Source organism: Talpa occidentalis, unplaced genomic scaffold (genome assembly GCF_014898055.3).
Source record: "Talpa occidentalis isolate TD23 unplaced genomic scaffold, MPIMG_talOcc4v2.1 talOcc4.8, whole genome shotgun sequence".
In the NCBI taxonomy this organism is placed as follows: Eukaryota; Metazoa; Chordata; class Mammalia; order Eulipotyphla; family Talpidae; genus Talpa; species Talpa occidentalis.
Window position 1 is genome coordinate 73,361,654 of NW_023605194.1, and position 24,742 is coordinate 73,386,395.

General features: G+C 53.8%; 1 protein-coding gene across 2 annotated transcripts; it reads left to right on the forward strand.

The window, feature by feature from the left end:
* The first annotated feature begins 178 nt into the window (after positions 1-178).
* SLC41A1 (solute carrier family 41 member 1) lies at positions 179-22,333 on the forward strand. 2 transcript variants are annotated; one of them, XM_037495703.2, is made up of 11 exons: positions 179-225; positions 2,666-3,684; positions 10,929-11,036; positions 12,092-12,163; positions 12,813-12,957; positions 13,071-13,217; positions 13,798-13,945; positions 14,783-14,862; positions 16,143-16,277; positions 16,524-16,672; positions 19,782-22,333. In XM_037495703.2, the coding sequence occupies exons 2-11, from the start codon at positions 3,310-3,312 to the stop codon at positions 19,965-19,967; spliced, it is 1,545 nt and encodes a 514-aa protein (XP_037351600.1). In that variant the 5' UTR covers positions 179-225; positions 2,666-3,309; the 3' UTR covers positions 19,968-22,333. The 2 variants fall into 2 exon arrangements, with proteins under 2 accessions (XP_037351600.1, XP_037351599.1); XM_037495702.2 differs by lacking the exon at positions 179-225 and adding an exon at positions 682-1,068.
* Positions 22,334-24,742: the final 2,409 nt, after the last annotated feature.

Sequence of the window (24,742 nt, forward strand, 5' to 3'; positions counted from 1 at the left end):
CGGGTCAAAGGAAGCCAGGCGCCCCTCCGCCCCTACCTCAGGTGGTGCGCGCAGGACCCCAGCGAGGATCCCACCTCTCTTCCCTCCCGCCCGCCCATCCCCACCCCTTTCTAGGCTGGGACTGTATATAAAGGCCAGGTCCGCCGGGCCGAGCCATTTGCTTCGTGAACGCGGCATCAGGCGGGAGCGCGCGGCGACGGGGAGAAGAGCTGAGTCTAGAAGCAGGTAGGGGCGGCTCTCTCCGGGTGCCGAGCGCGGGGACGCGGCAGCGCGACGGCCGCCCGAGCCCGCGGGCTCCCCGTGGCTGCCCCGCCGGTCCCACTCGGAGCTGCCCGGGTCTCCCCGGCCAGCGGTCGGGACACTCGAGGTGCCGGCGCTCGCGCGCACAGGCTCACGGCCTTGCAGGCGAGGGCGGCTCCCAGGCGGGGCGGGCCCCGGAGGCCGCGGGAACCCCGGGCGCCGGCGGACGGGCGCTGGGCCCGCGAGCCCGCCGCCCGGACCGCGACTGGCCGCGCGCGGCCCTCCTCCCGCGGCGTCTCCCCCGCGCCCCGCCTCCGGGGCCCCGAGTGAAGGAAAGGGGCCGGGCCACGCGGGGCCCGCCCCCTCCCCAGTCTCCGATTGGCTGCTGCAGCTGTCCATCCGGAACCTATTTTTGATGGAGGGGTGGGGAGTGCCACCCGCCTGCCCCAGATCACGTTTGCCGGTAGCAGCCAACCAGTCGGGCTCTGGTCCTCCGGCTCGGAGCGATTGGGGGCGAGTGAGCTCGGCCCCAGTCTCCGGTCAGGGTCCCCTCAGTCCAGGCCCGAGGCGGTCTCCCCTGCGCTCCCTGGCCCCCTCCTCCTCGTGGAAGCCGAGCGGCGGCCTCGCTGTAACGCGGAGGCGAAATGTAGCGAGCGGGGGGTCGCGGCTGGACGCTCTCCTTGGCTGGGGGTGCGGGGAGACGCGCCGGGGGTGGAGAAGGACTGCCGAGGAGGAGTGATGAGAAGAGGGGGCACCCTGCACCCCCCGAGACCACGGGCTCCTGCTGCCACTCGCCAGGCACCCCCCCTGCTCCCCAGCGAGGGCCAGGTCAGTCCTGTCGGGTCTGGAGGAGGGGGCGGCGGGGGCCGGGGGGCGGCGGGGGCCGGGGGTCTGGCGCGCCGCGCGTTTGCGGACTCTGAGGCCAGGAGAGGCGGAAGAGGCCACCCAGTTTCTTTCCCCCCTCCCTGGGCTTGGAGACATGAAACGGGTCTTTTTTGTGCCCTCCTCAGGGCATCCTGGGCCACTTTTGCCTCTTTCATCCCGGGCCCTTAGCCTCGCTGGAAGGAGCGGGCCGAGGCGCTGGCTTCCCTCCCCTCCAGCCCCCTGTGGGGGTCGGTGGCCTGCCAGGAAGGCAGGAGGCCCGAGGGGCAGGTTTTAGCAGACTCTGAAACTTTTTGGCATGTGGGCTGTGGGCGTCCCTGCGCAGAAGTTTCCTCCTGGGTGGCTGCGGAAGGGCTGTGAAAGAACCGCAGGACCCAGCGTAAGGCGACTGGGAAAGGGAGTCCGGATGACTAAAGTGGATAGATGGAGAAATCGTTCCCATGGGTCAGTTTCGGGCATTGCAGTCACCCCTTGCCAAACCGGAGTTGACTAATTGCGTTTGGAATACTTAAAGACTCTTTTGCCCCACCTGGGAAAATCCTCTTAAGTTTTGCATTTTTTGGTTTTGGGGGTTCCCCCCCCCTTTTTTTTTTTCTTGTACGAGCTATTTTAGTGACATGGAATAGGGTGAGATCAAGTCTGGAGATTCTTTTGGGAGAGAGAAGGGGGGCTGTTCCTGCATTTGGAGCAAGTGCACTTTGGCTTATGCTGCTTTGTTTTTTGTTTTGCTTTGTTTTATTTATTTATTTTTTTTAGTAGCTGCTTTTGTTTTTTTGCTTTTGTTTCCTAAGAATTCCATTATATCCAACTCTCAGTAACCCGGGGGAACAGGGTGAGCTGAGGGAACTGAAATGTGTGCATAATAACCAATAGTCCTACCGCCTTCCCCTTCAAACTGAGATAACTCCCTTCTCCTATCTGACAAGCTCATAAGGCCATGAGCAGGGGGAGAGAAGTGAAGAAAGGCCTGGATCCAAGTCAGCCCCTGAGCTCTTTGTAACACTGTTGACAGTCAAGGACAGGAGTGGAAGGCCTCTGGCTCTTGGCCTTCCGCTGGCAGGCTTGCCCCACTGCTCAGGGAGCCCTAGTGTGTTGTTTTTTCCTCACCAAGGGCTAGGGCATTTGGGAGTCTGGGGACCTTCACTCAGTGACAGATTCTCCCTGTTTATTTCATCCCAGGCCTCTGTGGGCTTGGCTGTCCTGTGACTGTGGCCGTGTGGCAGGGCATTTGTGACAAAATTTGTAACTGATCCCACTGGGAGGCCACACCTAAATAATCCTGGGCTCTTGATGGGCATTCAAGAAGGGGTCTCCCCCCAGGACATCCTGCCTCTCCCCAGTTACTTGTGGGGCGGTGGGTTGCCTGCTGGAGGTTGGTGGGGATAGCACCTGTGGGGCCTCCCAACCCAGTCCAGGAGGGGTCACTTTAGTGTAAAGAGAGGGGCAAGAGCAAGCTCTTCATGCCAGCCTGTGGGCAAACCCCACCGTATGGTCTTTGCTGCATCGTAACATTCTCTTTCTTGTCTTCCTTCTTCCCGATAAGGTGTTCCACGCAGATTCTCGTGACTTTAAGAACCAGGGATTTGGGGAGGTCCAAGGTCTTCTCAGAAAGGAGGGAACTCTCCGGAGGAAAGGGGAGAGGCAGCAGACACTGTCCTGGGACCAGCAGAACCCAAAGAGCTGTGGGAAGCCGGAACCCAGCCCGAGGCGTGGGAAGGAGCTACGGCCCCAGACCAGGGCTGCATTCTGAACGATTTGAACGCAAGCTACTTTTCCTGGAAGAAGGGCCACCTCAGAAAGCACCCCAGACTTGGCTGGGCTCTTCCACTCTGGATGCCCCCTACTCCGAGGAGCCTGCCACTGCCAACCAAAGAAGATAAGAGGCCAGATCAGTTTCCCTCAAGCACGGCGCTGGGGGCCAGAGCCAGGCGTCTACACCCCTGGGGGCCAGCTGCAGAGTCTGTTGAGGCCTTTTTTGTTTCCCTCCAGCCTGTGGCTTCAGTGCTTGATGGGGCTGCCTGTTGCTAGATCAGCTTTTGCAGAGCCTGGTAGGAGCAGAGCGCCGTGGGGAGAGGTCCCGCGGCACCCAAGCCTGGGTTCACCCCAGGACTAAGTTCTTTCCCAGGTTAGAGAGGGAGAGCAAAAGCAAAAAGAAGAAAGTCCCCCTTCCCCTCCTCCCTTCCCGTCATGTCCTCTAAACCAGAGCCGAAGGACGTCCACCAGCTGAATGGAACTGGCCCCACTGCCTCACCCTGCTCTTCGGATGGCCCTGGGAGAGAGCCCTTAGCTGGGACCTCAGAGTTCCTGGGGCCCGATGGGGCCGGGGTGGAGGTAGTGGTGACCGAGTCTCGGGCCAACGCCAAAGGGGTTCGGGAAGAGGACGCCCTGCTGGAGAACGGGAGCCAGAGCAATGAGAGCGACGACGTCAGCACGGACCGGGGCCCTGCACCCCCCTCCCCGCTCAAGGAGACCTCCTTCTCCATCGGGCTGCAGGTGCTGTTTCCCTTCCTCCTGGCAGGCTTCGGGACTGTGGCCGCGGGCATGGTGCTGGACATCGTGCAGGTAGGGCCCAGACGGGGCTGGTCTCCATGGTGAGCCCGGGGTCGTCTTTCCTCCTGGGACACTGACTCTTGGAGCTTCTGCCCACCCCTGTGAGAAGCAGCTGCGCTTCCTAGAATACTGTTTCCCTTTGGATCACATCCTGGGTTTCTTCTTGATCTGGTTACTTTCTACAGAAGCCTTGAGGAAGCCCTGTGGCCCCGGGGAGGTGGTCAGGGCAATATTGCTTAACAGAAGCAGAACCAGTTCTGGGGTGCAGGCTTGGAAGAGGAGAGGTGGAGTGGGGTCATTGCCTGCCTGGGCATTCTTGCTGAGCCCGGCCCAGCAGGAGATATTTAGAGGGGTAGTCTCTTTAGACTTCCCCCCGCTTCTCTTGGGGTTTCAAGGATACCCATTGTAGAAAGCTTGGTTTCAACTCTCCTCTTCATCCCCCTGCTGGGCAGGTATTTGTCCAGTTGCCAAGCGGGTCTCAGATTAAGTGGCAAGGTACTTAACGGCGTTTCGTGTTGTTTTTCTGCCTGTAACCTTGGTGCCCTCTCCTTGGGGAATGGGAGTGGGCACATGCTGTCTGCTGCATGATTTGGGAGAGTTGGCATGAGAAGACCTTGCAGTGCTAGTTATGTGTCATAAACGGGGACAAAATGTAACCAGATCTGGGCAGAACGGTCTCTCCTCTTTACTCCTGACCTTTCTTTCGTGAACCTGCCCCAACAGAGGCGCTTTGTGAGGCCACTGGGTAGAATTAGGCTAAGAGTTGGCAGGACCTGGAAGCTAACAGCCAGAGAGGAGCTGGGCAGTGTATTGTGGTGGAGGACTCCCTCTAGGTCTGAGATTGTTGGAGTCTTAGTTCCAGATAAAAGTTTTTAAAGCACAATGAGGCACGCGGAGCTTTCTGAAAGCATGGCTTTCGTCTACATTGATCATTCCGTGTATCCATTCCCTTCAGAGTGTTGGTCTCCGTCCTAGGTACTCTGAGAAATACAGGCTGGAGGAGAAATACAGGCTGGAGGCTGGAGAGCTGACCTTTGCCCCTTGGGCCACTACACGCCACACACACACACACCCCTCTGTCAGAGTGTCCCTGACCGTGCAATCTACTGGGAGAAGGTGGGGCTCAGCATCACCCCCCTGCACTGGGTCAACCCTACGCGCAGTGCATGTGATGATGGTGGGGCCCTCTTTGCCCATATCCAGGCAACTGAGGTGTGGGTTCAGTGGTGCCTGCCTGGACCACCTTGACCTGAGCCCTTCAGGAGAACCCAGCTCTTCCACTGCTAATGAGTGCTCCTGCCATGTCCAAGTGCCTTGTGCTGCCTCCCCTCGCCCCTCGCCTGCTTCTCAAGGATTGTCCTCTTGGAGACTAGAAAGGCCTGGAGATGCGGGTTTGGGTTCCTCACCTGGCCACTGCCCCTCTCCCAGGGCAGGGCGTGGGAGCAGTGAGGGGAAAAGTGAGTCTAGAGTCCGGGCAGTTTCTCCCCCTCTTCCATCCCTTTCCTACGGCCTCGATTCTGAGTCTTAGAGTTTCTGAATTCTGGTTTGGTGCCTACAAAGGGCAAGAGTGGATAAATCTCTGATCATAATGGGGATCATTTGTTGGGCTTTTCTGTGGACCCATGACCTGGAAACCATAATTACATCCATTCTGTCACTAGGTTGCCTATTGCTTAGAGGGGTTAGGGAGCGTGGCCCTGGTCATCTGATTCCCACCCTGCGCTGGTAATCTTCATGGCCATCACTGGTGCTTTGCTTTGCCAATTGGTGAAAAACCTTTGGAGGAATCTGCTTTCTTTGTCCTCCCCCAAAGAACGGGGTGGACTGCAATTGGGAGCAACTTGAGTTATAGTCTATGTATGCAAGAACAGAAGTGCTCCCCTCCCACCCCACCTATCCAGAAAACTCTACAACTGAAAAAGACTCTGACATCTTGTCCCAACCTCAACCACACCCCATACCCATAAGCCTGAGACCTGGGTAGGGAACCGAGGAGCCTGGCCAGGGTGCCCACAAAGAGCCAGTGCTTGCCCTCAGTTTGGCTCCTAGACTCGGCCCAGAGCTGGGGCCCAGTTGGTGTGGATTACAATGGCTAGTTTGTCCTTGTCCCCCTCCCCCAGCCTCCCAGCTGGGCTCAGCAGGCCCTGCAGATGGCTGCAGTGACATCATGGGATGGGGTGAGCAGAGATGGGTGCAAAAGGACCAAGACATGGGACCACAGGGAGCTGCTTACTCCACAGCCAGAGCAGCCAGAGGGGTGGCTGACCTCAGATTCAGGCCCAGCAGCAGGGTCTAGGTTGCGTGCCTTCAGGCCCGTGTCGTGAGCTAGGACACCCTCAGTGGGACGGTCTGCGAGGCCTGGGTTAGGGCTGCCTGGAGGAGTTGGCTAAAGAGTGTTCCCGGTGCCTCCGGACAGCTGAGCACTAGCCCACATGGGCTCAGATGTGTCCTTGACCCAGGACCCCCATCTTACCCATGGCTGCAGAAGACCAGTCTGGAAGGCCCGCTTCTTTTTTGCCCTCCTCCCCACTGGGTGCGCACAGCCAGGCTCTGCCAGGGGATGAAGGCTGGCCCGGCTGGAAGTAGGGAAGGAATAAAGGGACTATGTCAGCTTCAGCGTCCCCACCATGGCCGGCCGCGGCTTGGGAAGATAGGGTGGGCCGGGTTGGGATGGAGGCGGGCGGACATAGGGCCTCTGGCTGCACACTCCCTGCCTCCTACTTCTGTCCCAGACAGCTACAGGCATCTCCCCCTCTTTCTGTCAGCCTTTGTGGGGGTTGGGAGTGGCAGGAGGTGGAATTCCTGGCTGCTTTAACACAGGTGGTGGGCACTCCTGGGTCCTTGTTTGAACTCACTCGCAAAGGATCCCAAAGTATAGAGGCCCCCTTCCCCCAAACACCTCCTCGGGCTTCTCTGCCTCCATGGGTTTCTCTGCACGAGTCTCCAAAGATAAGAGTGGATGGCAGCATGGGTTTGGGTGGGGTGGGGGGCCTTGTTGTTCCTGCCATTCCTAGGCAGGGCACTCAGAGTCCTTCTCATTTGACCACCTATTGCCCTGGGGCCCTCCTCCAGAGGGTGCTGGGGGCAGGGTGGGTGGTGTCCTGGGCCTTCAGACAGGTGAACGCTGGGCTTACGATAATCTGATCTCTGTCCTTGCCCTGAAGGCATCAGCATTTCAGACTCTGGTTCCCTATACCCCTCCCCCCAGTCCCCAGCCTGGCCTTATAGTCTGCCTTTGGAGGTTCTACTCTCATAATGTCTGAATTCCAGCTCTTCCTGGCTTCCCCCCCCCCCCACTACCCTCCTGCAGGGGAAGAAGTCTCAGGCAGAACACTTGAAGGTGGGAAGGTGGGGTGTCATATATGAAGCCAGAGAAGGGGAGGGATGGGAGAGGCAAGGGGAAGACGAGAAAGTGGTACCGGCAGGACCACTGAGGCTCAAGACTTAGGGTGATTGCTCTGAATCAGGATATTTCTGGATGTTGAGGGTGTAGGGTGCTCATCGCTCATTCCTACCCCCCAGTGCAGCTCTGTGGATTCCCCCCCCAGGTGGAATAGGGCGGCCTGGAACAGCCCTTTTCCTCCCAGCAGAGCAGGAAGACGTGGGTGAAGGCTTGACTGATGGCTCAGCTGGCAGGTTTGACTTCTGGGGCCGGCGCTCCCAGCAGGACAAACGGGATGGGCCTGAACTAGGCCAAGGAGGAAGGAGAGACGCTCTGTCCTCAGCCTCTGCCATATTCGCCCCCTCCTAACCTCAGGGCCACCCCGCTTCTTGCTGCTTCCGCATCCCCAGCACCTCTTCCCAGAGGTGTGTGTGTCTGGGCCACCCCTGCCTGAGCTGCTTCTTTAGGAGGGTTTGTGAATGATGAAAGCACATGTGTAGGAATTGGCCTCTCACGCAGTTGTCAGCTAGGATGTCTCTGGACTGGGGCTCGGGTGATGTGAATTTGACTATTCTGTGCATATCAGGGAAATGTCTGCTTAGGGGGAAATTGTGTCTGTTCCCTTGCCTTTGTCTCTCATCCTATCTGCTGAAACCCCATACCTTCTAGGTCCTTGTGTAGTTAAAAGGAAAGGGTGTGTATACTGGATGGTGGAGGAATTTGGGGGTGCTTGTAGTGGCAGCCAGAGGGGCTTAGCTGAGCTTCACACATGTTTTCTTCTTAATGAATCTTAAAGACCAGCAATATTCCTTACAAACAATTTAGAGATTACTTGTCTACACGGGAATATCTCTCCACAGGCTTCTCAAGCCGCTAGTACATACACATCACCTTTGCCCACATGGAGAAGAAAGTGTTCACAGAGCTGGCAACTGCAGGGACAGACGGTTTGCAGTGAGGAGGGCAGATGAGGCTGTGCCCTCAGAGGGGCTTCAGAGCCCCCAGTCAGCCCCACCATTGTGAGGGGAGAGGTGAGGAAGGGAATTCTTCCCCTCCGGAGCTGGTGTCTGGTTTAGACAGGGAAGGGGCAGCTGAAGCAGAGCGCAGCCTGGGCAGCAGGGAGCTGGGCCCAGCGGGGCGCACCAGCCTGTCCAAGAGTAACAGGCCCCTCGCTCCTCCAGGGCAGATGGGACTCACTGGGGCTGCCTTCTCTTTGGGGCCCCAAGAACCAGAAGACATTCATATGCCTCCAGTGCTTGGAAGGGGCTGGCTCTTCCTGTGGGTGCCTGAAAACAATTGTGGGGACTAGAGACTGGGGGCAGGGGTCCTTCCCCTCCTTGCTGTCTAGGGAGGGGTTCCCCTAAAGAGAATCCTAAGCCCTTCACCTGTGAGGGGCAGGCAGAACGCAGGTAAGGGGATTCCCTAGCCTTGATGAAGTGAGCCTCCCCAGGGTTGTGATAGAGACTCCTTCTCTCTCCTACCCCTCTCCTCCTACACACACTCAAAGAACTGACAAGGAAAAAGGTCCTTGCTTTATAGGACCCCCCCACTCCCCAGTGTCCAGCCTCCCCTGGCCTCCAGATCCTTTCCCCAACCGCTGATATCCTTGCTCATCTTTGTGTGTATGTGATTAAAAGATAGTAATAACATAAAATGTATTGTGAAATGGATCTCCAGAAGCTTCACCTTGCAGAACTGCAACTCTGTGCCTGCTGAACCTCCCCTTTCCACCTCCCCTAAGCCCCACATCACCCCCTTTCTACTTTCTATTTCTATGGATGTGAGTACTTTGGATGCCACATGTAAGTGGAATCATATTGGATTTGTTGTTGTTGTTGTTGTTGTTGTTTTGCTACTGGCTTATAGCCACTTAACATAATGCCCTAAAGGTTCATCTGTGTTGTAGCCTTCAACAGGATTTCCTTCCTTTTTAAGGCTAAATAATATTCCATTGTGTGTATTGACCATATTTCATTTATTCGTTCATTCGTCCCTGATGGACACGTGGGCTGCTTCCACCTCTTGGCTGTTGAGAGTAAAGCTGCAGTGAACATAGGTGTGCAAACATCTCTTGGAAACACTGCCTTCAGTTCTTTTGGCTCTAGATCCAGAAGTGAGATTGCTGGATCGTAGTGTAGTTCTATTTTTAATTTTCAGAGCAACTGCCATGCTATTTTCCACAGCAGCTTCACCATTTTACATTCCTACCAGAAGTGCGCAGAGGCCCAGTTTCTCTACATCCTCAGCCAACTAGTTACTTTCTAGTCTGTTTTCTGTTCATAGTAGCCACTCTAATGGACATGGGGTGATATTTCATTGCTGCCTTGTGCTAGTGTTAGTCCTTTAGTGACCACCTGACTTCGCCCTGAATTGTACATTTCACAGCCAGGAGCCTGAGGCCCTTGTGACTTGTTTAAGGCGCCCCCCCCCACCCCCCCGCCATGAGAGGACTTGGGGAGGTAGCATGAGGCTCCTCCCCGTGGTTTCTTGTAGGAGACCAAGGCTCTCAGGCCAGCACCCTTGCCCATTTCAGCACCTTGCTTCCCGCCAGCAAGCCCCACAGCCAAGGTGCCCGGGCATGTCCACCTGGCCACCTGCCCACCTTTCCCTCTGCAAACCTGAAGGCTTTCCATCCTTAAGACAAATAAAGGAAACTGTGTCCTCTCAGGACAGAGGAGGGAGACCCAATTCCAGCCTTTTTTGCAAGTCTTCAAATTTCAGTTGCAATTAAATTAGCTTTCAAACACCCAGTCCTCTTCCCCCATCCCCTCTTAGTGCTAATGAGTGCACTGCTCCCCGAACTGAACCTCAGTTTCCTCGTCTATGAGGTGGGGATAAAAGTAGCCCTTGCCTCGCTGAGTTGTCGATAGGATGAAACTCGGCCTAGGCCGTGGCTGAAGGAATTGGTGGGCGAGCCAGGCCACTGGTCCATGGCATTCCAGTGCTCTCAGTCCAGTGCTCCTTCTGCAGGGGTGCTCTTGCCTGTCCTGACTGAGAGACAGGGGAGAGGTGTGGGCACCGGGGTGCAGAGGAGGAATAAAAAGTTTCTTGCAGACCAGCTCTCAGAGATTCGGGGCCACAGTCTTGGTTCAGAACCTGTTGTGGCGCAGACTTGCTGTGGCCGAGGCCCAAAGCCCTTGGAGGGAGAAGCCAAACAAACTCTAATCTCCCAACCCAGCCCCAAGGAGTCAACTCTCCACAGCTGAGACAACACTGCTCAAGGCCGAGGTCACAGAGAAACTGCACTGAAGGCAAAGGAGTTGGAGATTGCAATCTGAGGGGGATCACAAAGGATTTCAGGGGTGTAAGCCAGCCGGTGCGACACTACCCACCCCCTCACCCCCCCGCCCCCAGCCTAGCTCCAGAAACCCGGCAGAGAAAGTAGAGCCATGACTGAGGGAGATCTGTTCTCCCCTGTTCTGGGGGGCAAGAAGGGGGGTGCTGTGTTGTTTGGAGGACCATGGATTTGTTTGGGGTCCAGGGTCCCAGGAGGAAAGGCGGCTGCTCTCTCTCTGCCCACTTCCTCCTCAAGTCCCTAATTTATTTTTTTAATATTTATTTATTTTATAGAAGAACTGTGTAGGCCAGAGGGGTGGGGGGAATGAAAGGATTCACCAGAGACAGAGTAGGGAGCAGAACAGGTGGATATACTGAAATACACTGCTGAGGGGAGCAGGGGGCTGCAACATATGTGGGTCAGCTCCCAGCCTGTCAGCTCCAAGGTTAAGCTCAGGTTGTGGCGGTGATAGTGCCAAGACTTAACCCCATGCCACCCGGGAGGCCACTCAAGCCCCTGAATTTCAGGCTCTCTGCTCAACCTCAATGCCAGGCCTTTGGGGCACTGAAATTCCTGGGTTCTGTTTTCACCTTGCAGCACTGGGAAGTGTTCCAGAAGGTGACAGAGGTCTTCATCTTGGTGCCTGCACTGCTGGGGCTTAAGGGGAACCTGGAAATGACCCTGGCATCGAGGCTCTCCACCGCAGTGAGTGTCTGGCCTAGAGGTGCGGGGCACACATAGCCTAGGCAGCACAAGCAGGACGGAGCTCACCGGCCTTCCCTGTTCCCCCAGGCCTGGAGTGTGAGGCTGTGCTGGGCGGGTATAGGGAGATCCCAGGCCGGTGTGCTGCCCCTGGGCAGGGGCTCCCTGCCCAGTGTGGTTCCCAGGCTCGGTTTCTGGGTGTCCCAGCGCCCCTGGACCCTTGCCCCACTCCCTGCTACACAACTGCCTCGTGACTGTTTATGCAGCTTTGGCAGGAGAGCATCATGCTGGTCCCTCCGCCTGCACAGATGGGGGCCTCCTCTGATCTCCAGCCCTACTCTGCAGCTGGGCAGGAGCAGAGCCAGGCCTCCCCGGCCCCCTCCTGGCCCATCCCCTCTCCCCCTTAGCAGCTTGCTCTTAAAGGGAGGGTCTAGATGGACAGAGGCTGCTCACCACTCCCACCTCCCACAACCCCTTGGGGCAGCCTTGATGCTTCAGAGACTGAGCCAGTCACAGGGCTGGGCCGGGGTGGGGGGTGGGGCAGGAAACAGTAAAATGCAGGAGTCCTGGGAAGCCAGGTGACAGGGATGCCAGCATGGCCGCGAGTCTGGAGAAGACAGCAGAAGGTAGCGGCACCCGGCCTGGCCCCCAGCTTGCATTGCCCTTGGCCTGTTCCCTCGCCACCTCACCCCTTCCCAACACTCTCACAGCCTCAGCCCCACACCAGCAGGTTAGCAAGCTGACTTCAGAGCCAGGGCCACTCTGACTCAGTAGGAGGGGGCCATGCAGATGAGCCACCCAGGGGTCCTCTGAGGATGGGAAGGGGCAGAAGAGGCAGACACCCAGGGCCCCCACCTAGCTGCAGGAGCTCAACACTCTCCCTCTGACTTCTCCCCCTTCACTCTACCCACTCTGATTCTGCCTTACTCTCCCTGGAAGTCATGTCCGGCCCCAGAGTGGCAACCTCACTCTCTACCTCCTGGACCAGGCAGGGCCCTAACGGAGGACGCTGCAGCCTTTTCCAGCCTGAGCTGCAACCCCTTGCCCTTCTCTCCCAGGCCAACATCGGGCACATGGACACACCCAAGGAGCTCTGGCGCATGATCACAGGGAACATGGCCCTCATCCAGGTAAGAGAGCAGGGAGGGTGGGCTCAGCTGCCCCCCAATTCAGGAATCTGAAAGGCTCTGATGGCTCATGAGTGACACTTTGGCATCCTGCTGAACTAGCTTCTCCAAAGCAGCTCTAGGAGGGAATTAGGTTACCCTCTGGAGCCTGACGGATTACCAGGAAAACAGCCCAGAATGGAAGGGCCCAGCATGTCCCAGGGCAGACCTCGACTCTCAGCTGCACAGGGGGCTGAGTCCCGCAGATGAAACTCAGGAGCAGACTCAGGACTGCTTAAGTAATCTTGACGGTGCTTTCCCATCTGCCCATGAAGTCACACGTGTTCTGAACTAGGAGTCCTCCCCCTTAAGTCCAGACCTCGTCTCTGCTCCGATGTCTTGGGCTTTTTGAACCCAATCCCCAGAGGAGCCTTCCTTCAGCCAGTAACGTGTCCTGGGCTCCCGCAGGGCGCTCTGTCCAGGACTAGTGTCTGGTGTGAAACTAAATAAATAAAGACATCATTCCAGCCTGAAAGGACTGGACTGTCCAACCCAGCCAGCCTCCTGGGGCTGCCGAGGGCCAGGGAGGGCCAGGGAGAGGTCTGGCTAAGCACTCAGTGACTTGGGCTACGAAGTGTCTGCTCCAGGGCTGTCCGTGCTGCCAACCCCGCAGGTGCAGGCCACAGTGGTGGGCTTCTTGGCATCCATCGCAGCCGTTGTCTTTGGCTGGATCCCTGATGGCCATTTCAGCATCCCGCATGCCTTCCTGCTCTGTGCCAGCAGCGTGGCCACGGCTTTCATCGCCTCCCTGGTGCTGGGTAAGGAAGGGAAGGCCGGGGAGTAGGGATAGGTACCTCAGAGTGTGTGCTGCATCTGGCACCTCTGGTCTCTTTTTGCTTGGTCACACCCCTTGTCTCCTCACCCCCTCCAGGGATGATCATGATAGGAGTCATAATCGGCTCTCGAAAGATCGGGATCAACCCAGACAACGTGGCCACACCCATCGCTGCCAGCCTGGGTGACCTCATCACCTTGGCGCTGCTCTCAGGCATCAGCTGGGGACTCTACCTGGAGCAGAGTAAGGCCGAGCCACCGAGGGGGCCTGGCTGACTCCTCGGGGCGTGGGGAGGGACGGCAGTGGTTTTGCTAATGTGCAAGGATTTCTTCCATGTTCTTAACCTTTTGGTGTAAACACGGTGTGGGGTAACTCCAACCTTTGAGAGGTAAGGCTAAGTGCCTCTCTTAGACTCATGCAGCTGGCAGGGCTGGTGGGGAAATACATGCCTTCTTGATCCTTACTCCTCTTTATTTCCCTTGGAGGAGTAAGATGGGTAACGAGAAGGAAAGACTGGAATCTGCAAAATGAAATAGGGGCTTAAAGATAATGCTGAGATCAGATCAAGAAACCTGGAGTCTAGTTTGCACTCCTCCTGATAAATCTGGTAGCCAGGGAGCTCCAGCCTTGGTTTCCTCCTCTACCAAATGGCAGAGACTGGCCTCACCTACCTCCTGGGCTCCCAGTGAGTGTCCGATGGGCTGATGTGTCTACAGGCGTTTGGGATGTGGCTATTGATCTATTGGGACATTTGCAGATTGGCCAGGGGACCTGGGAGCAGGGGACCACACCACTCACCTCCCCTTGATCTCTGCTTCTCCAGAGAACTGGCAATATATCTACCCCCTGGTGTGTGCCTTCTTCGTGGCCCTGCTGCCTGTCTGGGTGGTCCTGGCCCGGCGGAGCCCAGCCACCAGGGAGGTGTTGTACTCGGGCTGGGAGCCTGTCATCATCGCCATGGCCATCAGCAGGTAGGACCTTGGTACATGCCTCACCTTCCTCCCATCCTCCACAGATTCCCTTTTCAGCCCTGGAGGGAGGGAATGTGGTGTGGACCCTGGATGTGCCTTCAATATTGTATCCATCACACGTCCTGCTGTTGCAAACGCAACCTTGGGAAGGGGGTTTCGTTGGAAAGCAGAAGGTGTCAGCTTCAGGAGCTATAGAGGCACAGCTGGGTTCAGGGGCCCTAAATTTTCCACCTCCCTGCTCTGATTTTTCCATGTGATGGCCTGCAGGTCCACATGTCTGTTTTTCTTATTCGTACAGTGAGAAGAGATTCTTTCTCGCCACAACTCCACAAAGTCTCATTATCAAATAGTGTTGGCGCTTGCCCAGTCACAGGGCTACCCCTGAAATATCATTAAACAAGGGCATCAGGGTGTCCTTGGGGTATGATGTTCTGGCCAGGTGGGTCTGGGGGCGCCTGGCCTTCACTGGAGCAATGTTTGAGTTCAAGAGGCTGTTCCCTGAGAAAGAGCCTGGCGCTGGTCCCAGAAGGGGAGATGAATACTGAGCAGGTTGAACCCCTATGAACCTGCTGGACAGGTGACCACAAGGCAGCGCCTCTCACCAACTTGGAGAGTGGGTACAGGAAATGGCTGCCTGGCCTGGCACCTCCGGCTTACTCTGAGGCCACCGTGCAAGTCAGCCTGTTATGAGCTGGTTTTGGCCAGGGAGGGGCTGGGAGATGGGGGTTCCTGGAAGCACTTGGCTCCCCTTCCTACCAAGGCCTGATGGGGCTATACCCCTTGTCCAGAGACCAGAACAGACCTCTTCAGTGTTATCTTGTCTTTTTGTCTCTGTAGTGTGGGGGGCCTCATCTTAGACAAGACTGTCTCAGACCCCAACTTTGCAGGGATGGCTGTCTTCACACCTGTCATCAATGGTGAGCTTGCCTGGCATTAATGGTGAGGTCTTGGCATTAGCTGCCAGAGAAAAAGGAGAGGATTGACAAGGGGGCTGAGGGGTGGTGGGGGGCTACCTGTACAGTCAGGCTTCCCCAGGCAAGAGAATCTAGCTCTGGATTTGAATGAAGGGATACACTTAGAGGTGAGAGCAAGGTGGGAGGTGCAAGAAGAAAGGTTGAAGCACCCAGAGATTAGCCCTGGTCCTCAGGGGTGATGGGGAAATTGTGTCCAGGAGCCCAGTGAGAGCCCACCTCTGCCACCAATGTGTGGGGGTGGGTAGGGAAAGAGGAGGCCACTGTCAAAAAGCAGGGAGCAATCAGGATGGGAACACCAGACCTCTCTCTCCTCCCACCCTCTTTGATTGCCTGCTGGTGCCTCCCATTGAACAAGCAACGGCGCCTGGGCAGTGCCATCCATAGAAAGTCAGGTGCCCTTGAGCCTCCCCTGGTGGCGCAGGCGGTTGAGGGCTGTGCTCTGAAGCTGTCCGCAGCCTCTTCAGCGCCGGTTCGATCCCAGCCAGCCGGTGAGCGTCCCACATGGCGCGGCAGACCTCTCCTGCCTCGCCCACTGCTCCCCTCAGCAGAGTCTTCGGCCCATCTGCCTGTTCTGTTCCCTGCTCTGTCTCTGGTGAATCCTGTCACCCTCCCACACATCTGGCCTGTACCCCAGTTCTAGTATTAAATAAATAAATACATCTTAAAAAAAAAAAAAAGAAAGTCAGGTGCCCTCTTTAAGAAGGCTTCCCAGGCCTCGGAGCAAGGCTGAGAAGAACAGGGAATAAGTTGGGGGAGGGAAGGCAAAGAGAATAACTAGCACAGTTCCTGGGAGACATAAGATTCCAGGATCCAGAACTCAGACCTGATACTTGAAATTGGCTCCTGGAACCAGTGCAGGAGCATCGGGCCTTGGGCCTGCTCGTAGCGGTAGCAGAAGCTGCGGGGCCGGGCCTCCTTCTCAGCTGCGTGGGGAAGCAGGTGCGCGTGCTGTGCAGCTGGAGGAGCCAGGCTTCTGAGTCTGCAGAGCATCCATCTGCCTGTGTCCTTCCCTGCACCCCCAGTCTCGTCTCTGAGCAGGGGAGGGTGGGAGGAGCCTGGAAGGCTTCCTGGAATGAGGGCTGTCTGAGTATGCCTCCTGGGGACCGTGAGTGGGCCATCCCTGCACAGAGCATAAAAGAAGAGAAGTCAGTGCCTGTGCAGAAAAAAGAGCAAGAGGATCATCCCCTCCCCATTTCTCCTTCCCCCCACATCTATCTCTGCAGGTGTCGGGGGCAACCTGGTGGCGGTACAGGCCAGCCGCATCTCCACCTTCCTCCACATGAATGGCATGCCCGGGGAGAACTCTGAGCAAGCGCCCCGCCGCTGCCCTAGTCCTTGTACCACCTTCTTCAGTCCTGGTAATAGCAGGTTCCCAGCCCCTGAGGTCCCCTGCAGCCCTGGAGGGAGGGGCCACACCCAGGGAATTTAAGAATCGGGGGGCTGGCATGTGCAAGTTCCACCAGCTGTTCTGGAGGCAGAACCAGGATGGAAGGTTTCTCTTCCTGGGAACTGTGGGAGCTGGGGACCCCAGGATGGAGAGATAGAGATAGTCAGCTCCCTGCTGCCCTGGAGGTGTCCGCTCACCCCACTCTCCCCTGCCTCAGATGTGAACTCTCGTTCGGCCCGGGTCCTCTTCCTCCTTGTGGTTCCAGGACACCTGGTGTTCCTCTACACCATCAGCTGCATGCAGGGTGGGCACACCACCCTCACGCTCATCTTCATTGTCTTCTACATGACAGCTGCACTGCTCCAGGTACGGCCTGCAGAAGCATGGAAGGCCCCGCATGGCCCAGCCAACACGTTGCCACTTCTCTGTGACTAGGAGGCTGAAGATAAACACAGGGTGGAGGCCCAGGAGAACAGGGGTGCCACTGACATGCTATGTGGCTTTGGTCCAGTTTTACTTCATCGAGCTTGAATTGAGGGGAATGGGTGGCAGTTTTCATGCAGGTGATTGCAGGATATCACCCCCATGGGCCTCACCACCACGCTCCACTTGGCCCTATTTTGCATGCCAGGCTCCCTCAGGAGGTTTCTTTTAAAAGGAGTCGCACGACTTCAAAAAACTTGTCCAAAATCATTGCACTAGGTAACCTATAGGCTCCTGTTCTGTCTTGCCCTTCCATAATACGGTGACACTTTCTCCCTGTTGTATTCTCACATTTTATTCAACTTTGTGATTGGAAATAATTTTAGATTCACAAGAGATTGCGAAAATAAGTTCACTAAGTTCATAGAGAAAAGAGAGATCTCATGTGCTCTTCACCCAATTTCCCCCATCATCTTGCATAGCCAGAGGCCGAGTCATGATAGGGGATCTGCTGGGCACAGCCACAGCGCTCACCCAGATTGCACCAGTTTGACATGTGCCCCATGCATGCGCCCGTGCACACTCAGCTGCTGTGGTGTAATGCAGCTGAGGATTCACATGGCCACCCCTACTGCCCAGGTGTGTCACTGCCAGGCTCCTATGCTGCCTGGTAGCCAAGTCACCCTTAGTGTTACATTTACCAACTTTTTAAAATTGTTTTTTGAGTAACTAACAGTAATCACATTGTTCAGGGTTTTTTATTTTGGCAGTTTTTTGTTTGTTTGTTTTTTTGCGTAGAAGAACTAGGGTACAGGCCAGAGGTGTGGGGGGTAGGTGATGCTGAGATGATTCACCAGAGACATGATGGGGAGCAGACCAGGCAGATCTACTGAAATACACTGCTGAGAGGAGCAGCAGGGCAACAGGAGAGGTCTGCTGTGCCATGTGGGTCAGCTCCCTGGCCGGGGATTGAACTCAGGCTATGGCGGTGATAACACTGAGAGCCAGCCCGTAGGCCACCAGGGAGGCCCTGTTCAGGTTTTTTTCAAGAGTTCATAGTGAAAAGTCCTCATCTCTGCTTTCCTCCCAGCCATCCAGTTTTCTGCGCAGACATTAGTGGTAACTTTTTCTCATTTATCCAAGTTTATTCTGTGTTTACACAAGTGAGCATACATATTTTTCTTATCTTTCTCCTTTTTTTTAATACACAGCTAGCATACTATACACATTCTCTGTACCCTTCTTTTCTCACTTAATTTATCTTCCAGATCATTCCATATCAATACATAGAGAAGAGTGCCCTGGTTTCTTATGACTGTATTCTTTTCTGCCCTGTAGAATATCATATTTTCATTCAATCAGACCCCTAACTGACAAACGTGTGACCCCCACCTTTAGAAAGGCTGTGTGTTAGGGCATCTTGGCATGGCTGGCTGAGATTCAACCATATGCTGTTTCGCTGGATCAATCACCTTGCAAGTCAGGGTTCATTGCACTCGGTGGGAACAGGGTGTGGGTAAAGGTGCTAAGGGTCTGTGGCTGGAAGTTATCCCTCAGCCTGTGTTGGGAAGGAAAGCCTCAGCTGTCACCTATTAGCAACTCCCTCAGGGACACTCATCTCTCCTGTCTTCTCCAGGCCGTGGCAGGCCCAAGCTTGGCACTTGATCCCCTATAAAGATTCTTTCTGATCCCTTTGCCCTTTTTCTTCCCAGCCATGTGCCTGGAGGCCTGCTTGGGAGTCTGAAACATGGGGACAGCTGCTGCCAGGGCACGTCCTTAGGCCCTCCTGGTCTTAGTCTTTATTTGGGACACTCCCGCAGCTGCTGCAAAGGGTGTGAAGTTAAGGAGGGCTGGCTCTCACCCAAGCCCAAGGCCATGGGAGTACAAGGCCCTGTGTGCAAGGCAAGGGGAAGGTGACGGGTGCTGGAACCATCTGGCTTCTTTGTAGAGAAGATAGGAAAGCGACCAAATCTGCCTTAAAATAAGTACCAATTCTGGCTTTTGGATCCCCAGAGGTTTCGGGTTCCTGCTTTTGAGCCCCTTAGGATAGTATTTATATACCATGGTATTTGCAAAGTACAACAATAAAACTCCCCAACTACTGTATTAGAGCTTTATCATTAGAAACCATTTCATTCTCACACAGATGCAGTCATTTAAAAATGTTAAGAAGCAGAGATCAGATGTACCTCCAACTCAAAAGGGCATGTGAATCATTTTTAAAACGCAGATTCTGATTTAGGAGTTCTGCAGTGGGACCTGAGACCCTACATTTCTAACAAGCCCCCAGCTGTTGTTATGCAGCTGTTCCCTGGGCCCACTAGTAAGGTTCTAATCTAGATTAGTCTTAATTGTCTGTAGTAATGGAAGGAAAGCAAAGGCACAGATAAATCATAGCAGCAGATAATCCAAAATGTATTTTGAATTGATATGCCAATCTGCCCTATGTTTAGCTGACTTATTTGTAATTCTAATTTTCTAGGACTAATGTTAAAATAAACTTGCATTTTCTGAAACCCACAATAGCAGAATGCAAAGGGTCAGGAGGAAAGCTCAAGATAACCAGCTGTTCCTCAGACAACTATGCCAGCAGAAGCCTCAAACACTGTCCTTATTCCACTCCAAACAGAGAAGTCTCTGTATGAAAAGCAAATTTCAACCTCCAGCCGCCTGCCAGGAGACTAGCGAGGCCAAAAGGGCAGGAACGGGAGTGACCAAGGTGGGGTGACCCGGAACTAGAGACCAGAGAGCTGAATTCCCTCCACAAAGTTTAGGTTAGGAAGCCCCTTGTTGGTAAATTTGGGAGCAGAATGTAATGCTGATGTGGGGACCCGAAAAGCAGCAGCATCTTCCTTTCTGAGGAGCTCACAGGGGTCTGTTATGCTCAAGATGGCAGTCAGAGGAGCACAGAGAGGGTGCCAGGGAGGAAAGATGAGCTGCCTGTGAGGATGTGGACAGCCAAGCCTGGTGAGGCAAAGGCTGAGCCCCATGTGTGGCCTCTGGCTCCCCCTGGAGTGAGGTCGTAGCCACAGACAGGCCTTTGTCTCCGCAGGTGCTGATCCTCTTGTACATCGCAGATTGGATGGTGCACTGGATGTGGGGTCGGGGCCTGGACCCAGACAACTTCTCCATCCCGTACTTGACAGCTCTGGGGGACCTGCTTGGCACTGGACTCCTGGCACTCAGCTTCCATGTCCTCTGGCTCATTGGGGACCGAGACACGGATGTCGGGGACTAACTTGTTCACTCAACCTTCTGCCCACCCCTCTGCACTTTCCATTTGAATTTTTTCTTTTGCTCCCCAGCCCACTCCACACTCCACACTCCCACCTCTTTCCAGGACTTCACTCTGATACCAAATTCTCATTATTTTCAATGGGAATTTTTATAAATTGAGCCAAGTTTATATAGCAAGAATTCAGGAAGGACAGATGGACTGAGATAAGCAGTACAAGTAGATTTTTGAGACAATCACCAAGTGCAATTTCATGGTGGGTGCCTCCAGGTCACGTGACTTGGGGGCGGGGTTCCGCCTGGGACCTGGGGGCTTTGGTTTAGCTTTAGCAACCTTTACCTTAGCCCTGATGAGAAACCCTTTGTGTGTAGGCTCTGGTTTTTAAATTTTGTTTTGTTTTCTTCTTTTTGGTTAAACAGAGAGAGAAATATCACTCTATACTCCCTGGCTTCCATACACACACACACACACACACACACACTTTTTGTAGAAATGGACCAACTTCAAAACACTGGGCAGAAATAATTGTGCCAGCCCCATAGGCCCTTCTGCTTAAAAAAGTGGTGCCTAATCAGACTGTGCACATGCCCCTCACCAGTTGTCTGATGAAGGCCACCAGCCCCTCCTGCAAATCTTCTTCCAATTGATTGTCCCATCCAGGAAGAAATAAGCAGCAGCCTGGTCTTGCTATTGCCCCATGCCCACCCATAGGGTGGCCAGAATCCACGTCCTCCCTGGGACCAGATTCTTTGTTTCTGTTCAACCTTCACCTCTTATTTCCCCCAAGCACTACCTTCCCCAGAGCTTGCTGGCCTGGGTTCCAAGATGAGGGGTGGGGTATGGGTATGTGGAGGATGACTGGGAAGTTGAGGGCAACCAGAGGTGTTTCATCACTGCTCTTTCCCCTGAGGACATAATCACATGGTCCCCTTGACTCCATCACTTTGTAAAACACCCATCCCATCCTGCTGTGGAGGTTGGTTTTCGTCACTTGGCTCTTGCTCGCAGGTATTCAACATTCATTCCTTCACTCATCCAGGAGTTCCGCAGCCCCCTAAGGTGGGCTCTTCTGCAGACATGGTCTGAAGCCTTCACTGAGCAATATTTATCAAGTGCCTGGTATGCGTTGGATACTATGCCAGGCGCTGACTAGCCAGTGGTGTGGAAACACACCTCTACCCTCACCTCATTGCCCAAACGCCAAGGCACACTGCCCTTTTCCACACACCCTTTGTGTCTGCACCTGCGTCCCCAAGCCAGGTTCTGCCTCCTGGCCTCCTAGGTCCCACCTCTGCAACGCTGGCTGCAGCCAGAGCCTCAAGCTCCATTGCTCAACCAGTGTTCATTTCCCTAAACCACCCTTACCTCTCCACCCCTCCCCTCTACTTCTCACCAACCACCCAAAATAGAACTCAGAACTGGTAGGCTGGACCTCAACTAGCTGCTTCTCCTTTTCTCTGCCAGAGCAAGATTGGGGGCATTGGAGCCTCCACCTCTGCCCCCCATGTGACTCTTAACAGACTGGAAATCTCTCCACACTGACGAGGACAAATCCGGTCATTGAGATGCAGGCTTTTTCTATCCTCTATCTGCAGCCTCCCACTTTGGCAAGGCAGTGGCCCCATCTCTTACCAACAACATGCCTTATCTAGGACCGTGCCCCCTACCTCCAGAGACCACCCTCCCTCTGTTTCCACATGGTCCAGCCTGTGGAACCGAGAACCTTAGCATTGAAAGGGATCCTAGAGGTTATCTAGGTGGAGTCGTGGCCAACAGAGGTCATTTAACACCAGCCAGGGCTTGTTCTACTCTTCCCTCAGGCCTCCCTTCATCTTGTCCAAACACCTCCACCTCCAAACACATTTGCACAGACTCTTCTTGTACATGCACCAAAACCAAACCCCCAGCCCTGAGACCTCCAGTCGCCCTTGCCCCGGCGCTCACCCTTATCTCTGGAGTTCAGCCAGGCTGCCCTGGAGACTGGAGCGCCTCCTTTGCTGAGAAAGCAGGAAGATAGGTGTGCTCCAAGTCCCTGAGTGCGAGCCGCAGGAGGACTGTGGGGTGAAGGAAAGAAAATGAAGTTGACTTTCCCAGAAGATTTGTTTCTTTTTCCCTGGTTGCACAAACTGCATGTCTGACCTGGCTGAGGAGCAACACTGGTTTACTCCTGACCCCATAAGAAGCTACAGAACTGTGTCTTAAGAGAATTATTTATAGTTACTATAACTGAATTGACAAATGTCAACATAACTGATAAATTATATTTGGTAAAATAAAGAGGATGTTTATTTAGGTGGTTGGTGTTTCCTGTGTGTTCATGGAAAAGGGTCAAAGTGTGACAAGAAGTGGAGCATCTCAAATACAGGGACATTTGATAAAAAGCGCCTGTCAGTCCTTTATTGAGCGATAATTGGAGCCGCTCTGCATCCTGTGTCCATGCACCATCTCAGCTTAAGGGATGTGAGCGTCTAAGGGGTGAGGTTCCAGCCCCACCCCTGCAAGTCAGAGTGATGATAAGCCATCACTTGTTGAGTGCTTACAACTTGTTCTCACTCTACTCAATCCTGCAAGCCCCCAGGAGTTTGCAATTGACTGCAAAGGGCTGGGAGTCAGGCAAACCTAGGTTCAAATCCCAGCTCTTCTGTTTGTATATGTGTGACCTTGGACAGAACATTTACCCTCCCTGATCTCCAGTTTCCTCATCTGTGGTATTACCTATTTCCTGGGATTGTTAGGAGTCATCAGTGGGTCATGCGCATAAAGCACTAAGTGTGTGCCTGGCACATGCTAAACACCAAAATAGTAGGCAGCAGTAAAGTGGGAGGAGGTGAACCAACGCCTAGGCAGTATCACTGCACTTGCACTCAGGGTAAGGGTGGCTATGGGGGTGAGCAGGCAGAAGGGACCCCTCATCAAGCTGGGGGTGGTGGGGAGTCAGGGAAATCTAGAGAAGAATAGGAGTAAGCAGGAAATGGGAGGCGAAAGCCATCCTGTAGAGGGAACAGCAGCTGAGTCCAGAAGTTAACCTAGCACTTTGGGGAACTGCAAATAGTTCTCAAAGACTGGCATTTGTGGCACGGCATGACGACACAACCTCCTGAGCCACACATATCCCTGACAAGGCCCTGTTTCTGAGCTAACAGGTGTGGAAGGCATAGTCACAGTGCAGCCCCCAGGTGTGTCTGGCTCCAGAGCCTATGCTGGGGCCTCTGCCCACTGGACACGCCCCCACAGGAGACAGATAATACTGGAAAGCAGAGACTGCACACTGAGTATCTGCCCATCGTAACAATCGCCCTTTCCGCCTATTTTATTGAGAAATAATAGACAAAATTGTAAGATATTTAAAGTGTACAACTGCGGCCTTCCTAGTGGTTCAAGGGGTGAAGTTTTAGCACTATGAAGCTATCCTCAGCCACTGCAGCACGAGTTCAATCCCCGGCCAGGGATCTACCCACATGGCGCAGCAGACCTCTCCTGACTCGCCCGCTGCTCCCCTCAGCAGTGTGTTTCAGACTATCCACCCGTTCTGCTCCCCACTCCATCTCTGGTGAATCCTCTCATCCCATGCTCCCACTCCCCACAACTCTGGCCTACACCCCAGCTCTTATATGCATAAATAAATCTTAAAAAAAAATAAAGGGTACAACTAATGACTGATGCATCCATTGTGGACGGATTCCCACCATGGAGTTAACACCTTAACACACCCATTATCTCACCTACTTGTACTTTATTTTTGGTGAGACCTTTTAAGAAATTAGTCTTTTATAACAGGCTTGGATTCGAGAACAAACTTCAAAGCAGCAATATGTTAATAAGACTCTTCATGTGTAATGGAAAAAGAGGATAATTGCTTGTTAATTTTTATTTGTGTGTTTTACTATACAGTATATTATACTGTATACTTTTAAATAATGGCCTCATTTACAACTTCAATATTATCACTATTAACCCAACAAGATAGATATTATCACATTATACAAGGAGAAACAGGTTCAGAGGTCTTCAGGTTTTGCCCAAGGCCATATATCCACCTCCAGCACCCTCAGCCCAGGCCTACCACTCCTCTAGCTGGATGGACCATTGGCCCTGTACAGAGAACATAAAAACATCACTGAAATGTTTAGAAATACAGTACTGATTATTTAAGTTTGCTCACAAGATACCCTACATTAATACAAAATAGTCATTGTTTACTGAAAATAGACAATGTCTTCCAGGGAACATTTAAAAACAGGTCTCCCAGGCACCAGCCTATCTCTGGTGATATTTTTGCAACATAATTACAGGCAACACATCAACCCTGAGGCCAGCTAAGTGCTGGTCTCCTCAAATCCTACCTGTCTCCTTCAGCTAAAATACAGAAGCTGGAGGATGCTCAGTATGGTTCTGTTTACTGCACTGTACTATATTTTATTACATTATCTAAATATAAAATTGTTCAATATGGTTCCCAAGAAAATGTCTGGCTTGGGAAATTAAAAAAAAAAACTAGGAAGAAAAAAAGTTACAGAAAAGTGAGAACAGTCTGGCCAACCAGAAAAGAATTTTAAAGCATAATTTGAAAGATTTTATGGCTATATTCATATTTAGTTAAGTGTGGGTGACTAATACTATATAGCTATTGATGATTTTAAATTAAATGAAGAATTTCAAATAAGTTTAAATGTTATGTCATAGTCAGTGCATGGAACAAATTCCTTATTTTGAGCATTATAGAAATGTATTTCTCTTAGATACTATTTTAAAAACAATGAACAGGTAGATAGAGCATC

What these genes read in the sequence shown, in the direction of transcription:
- SLC41A1 (XM_037495703.2), top strand. Translation starts at nt 3,310, where the DNA reads ATGTCCTCTAAACCAGAGCCGAAGGACGTCCACCAGCTGAATGGAACT. An exon ending in TGGTGCTGGACATCGTGCAG is followed by an intron (nt 3,685 to 10,928) that starts GTAGGGCCCAGA and finishes TTCACCTTGCAG; the next exon opens with CACTGGGAAGTGTTCCAGAA. An exon ending in GGAACATGGCCCTCATCCAG is followed by an intron (nt 12,164 to 12,812) that starts GTAAGAGAGCAG and finishes CCAACCCCGCAG; the next exon opens with GTGCAGGCCACAGTGGTGGG.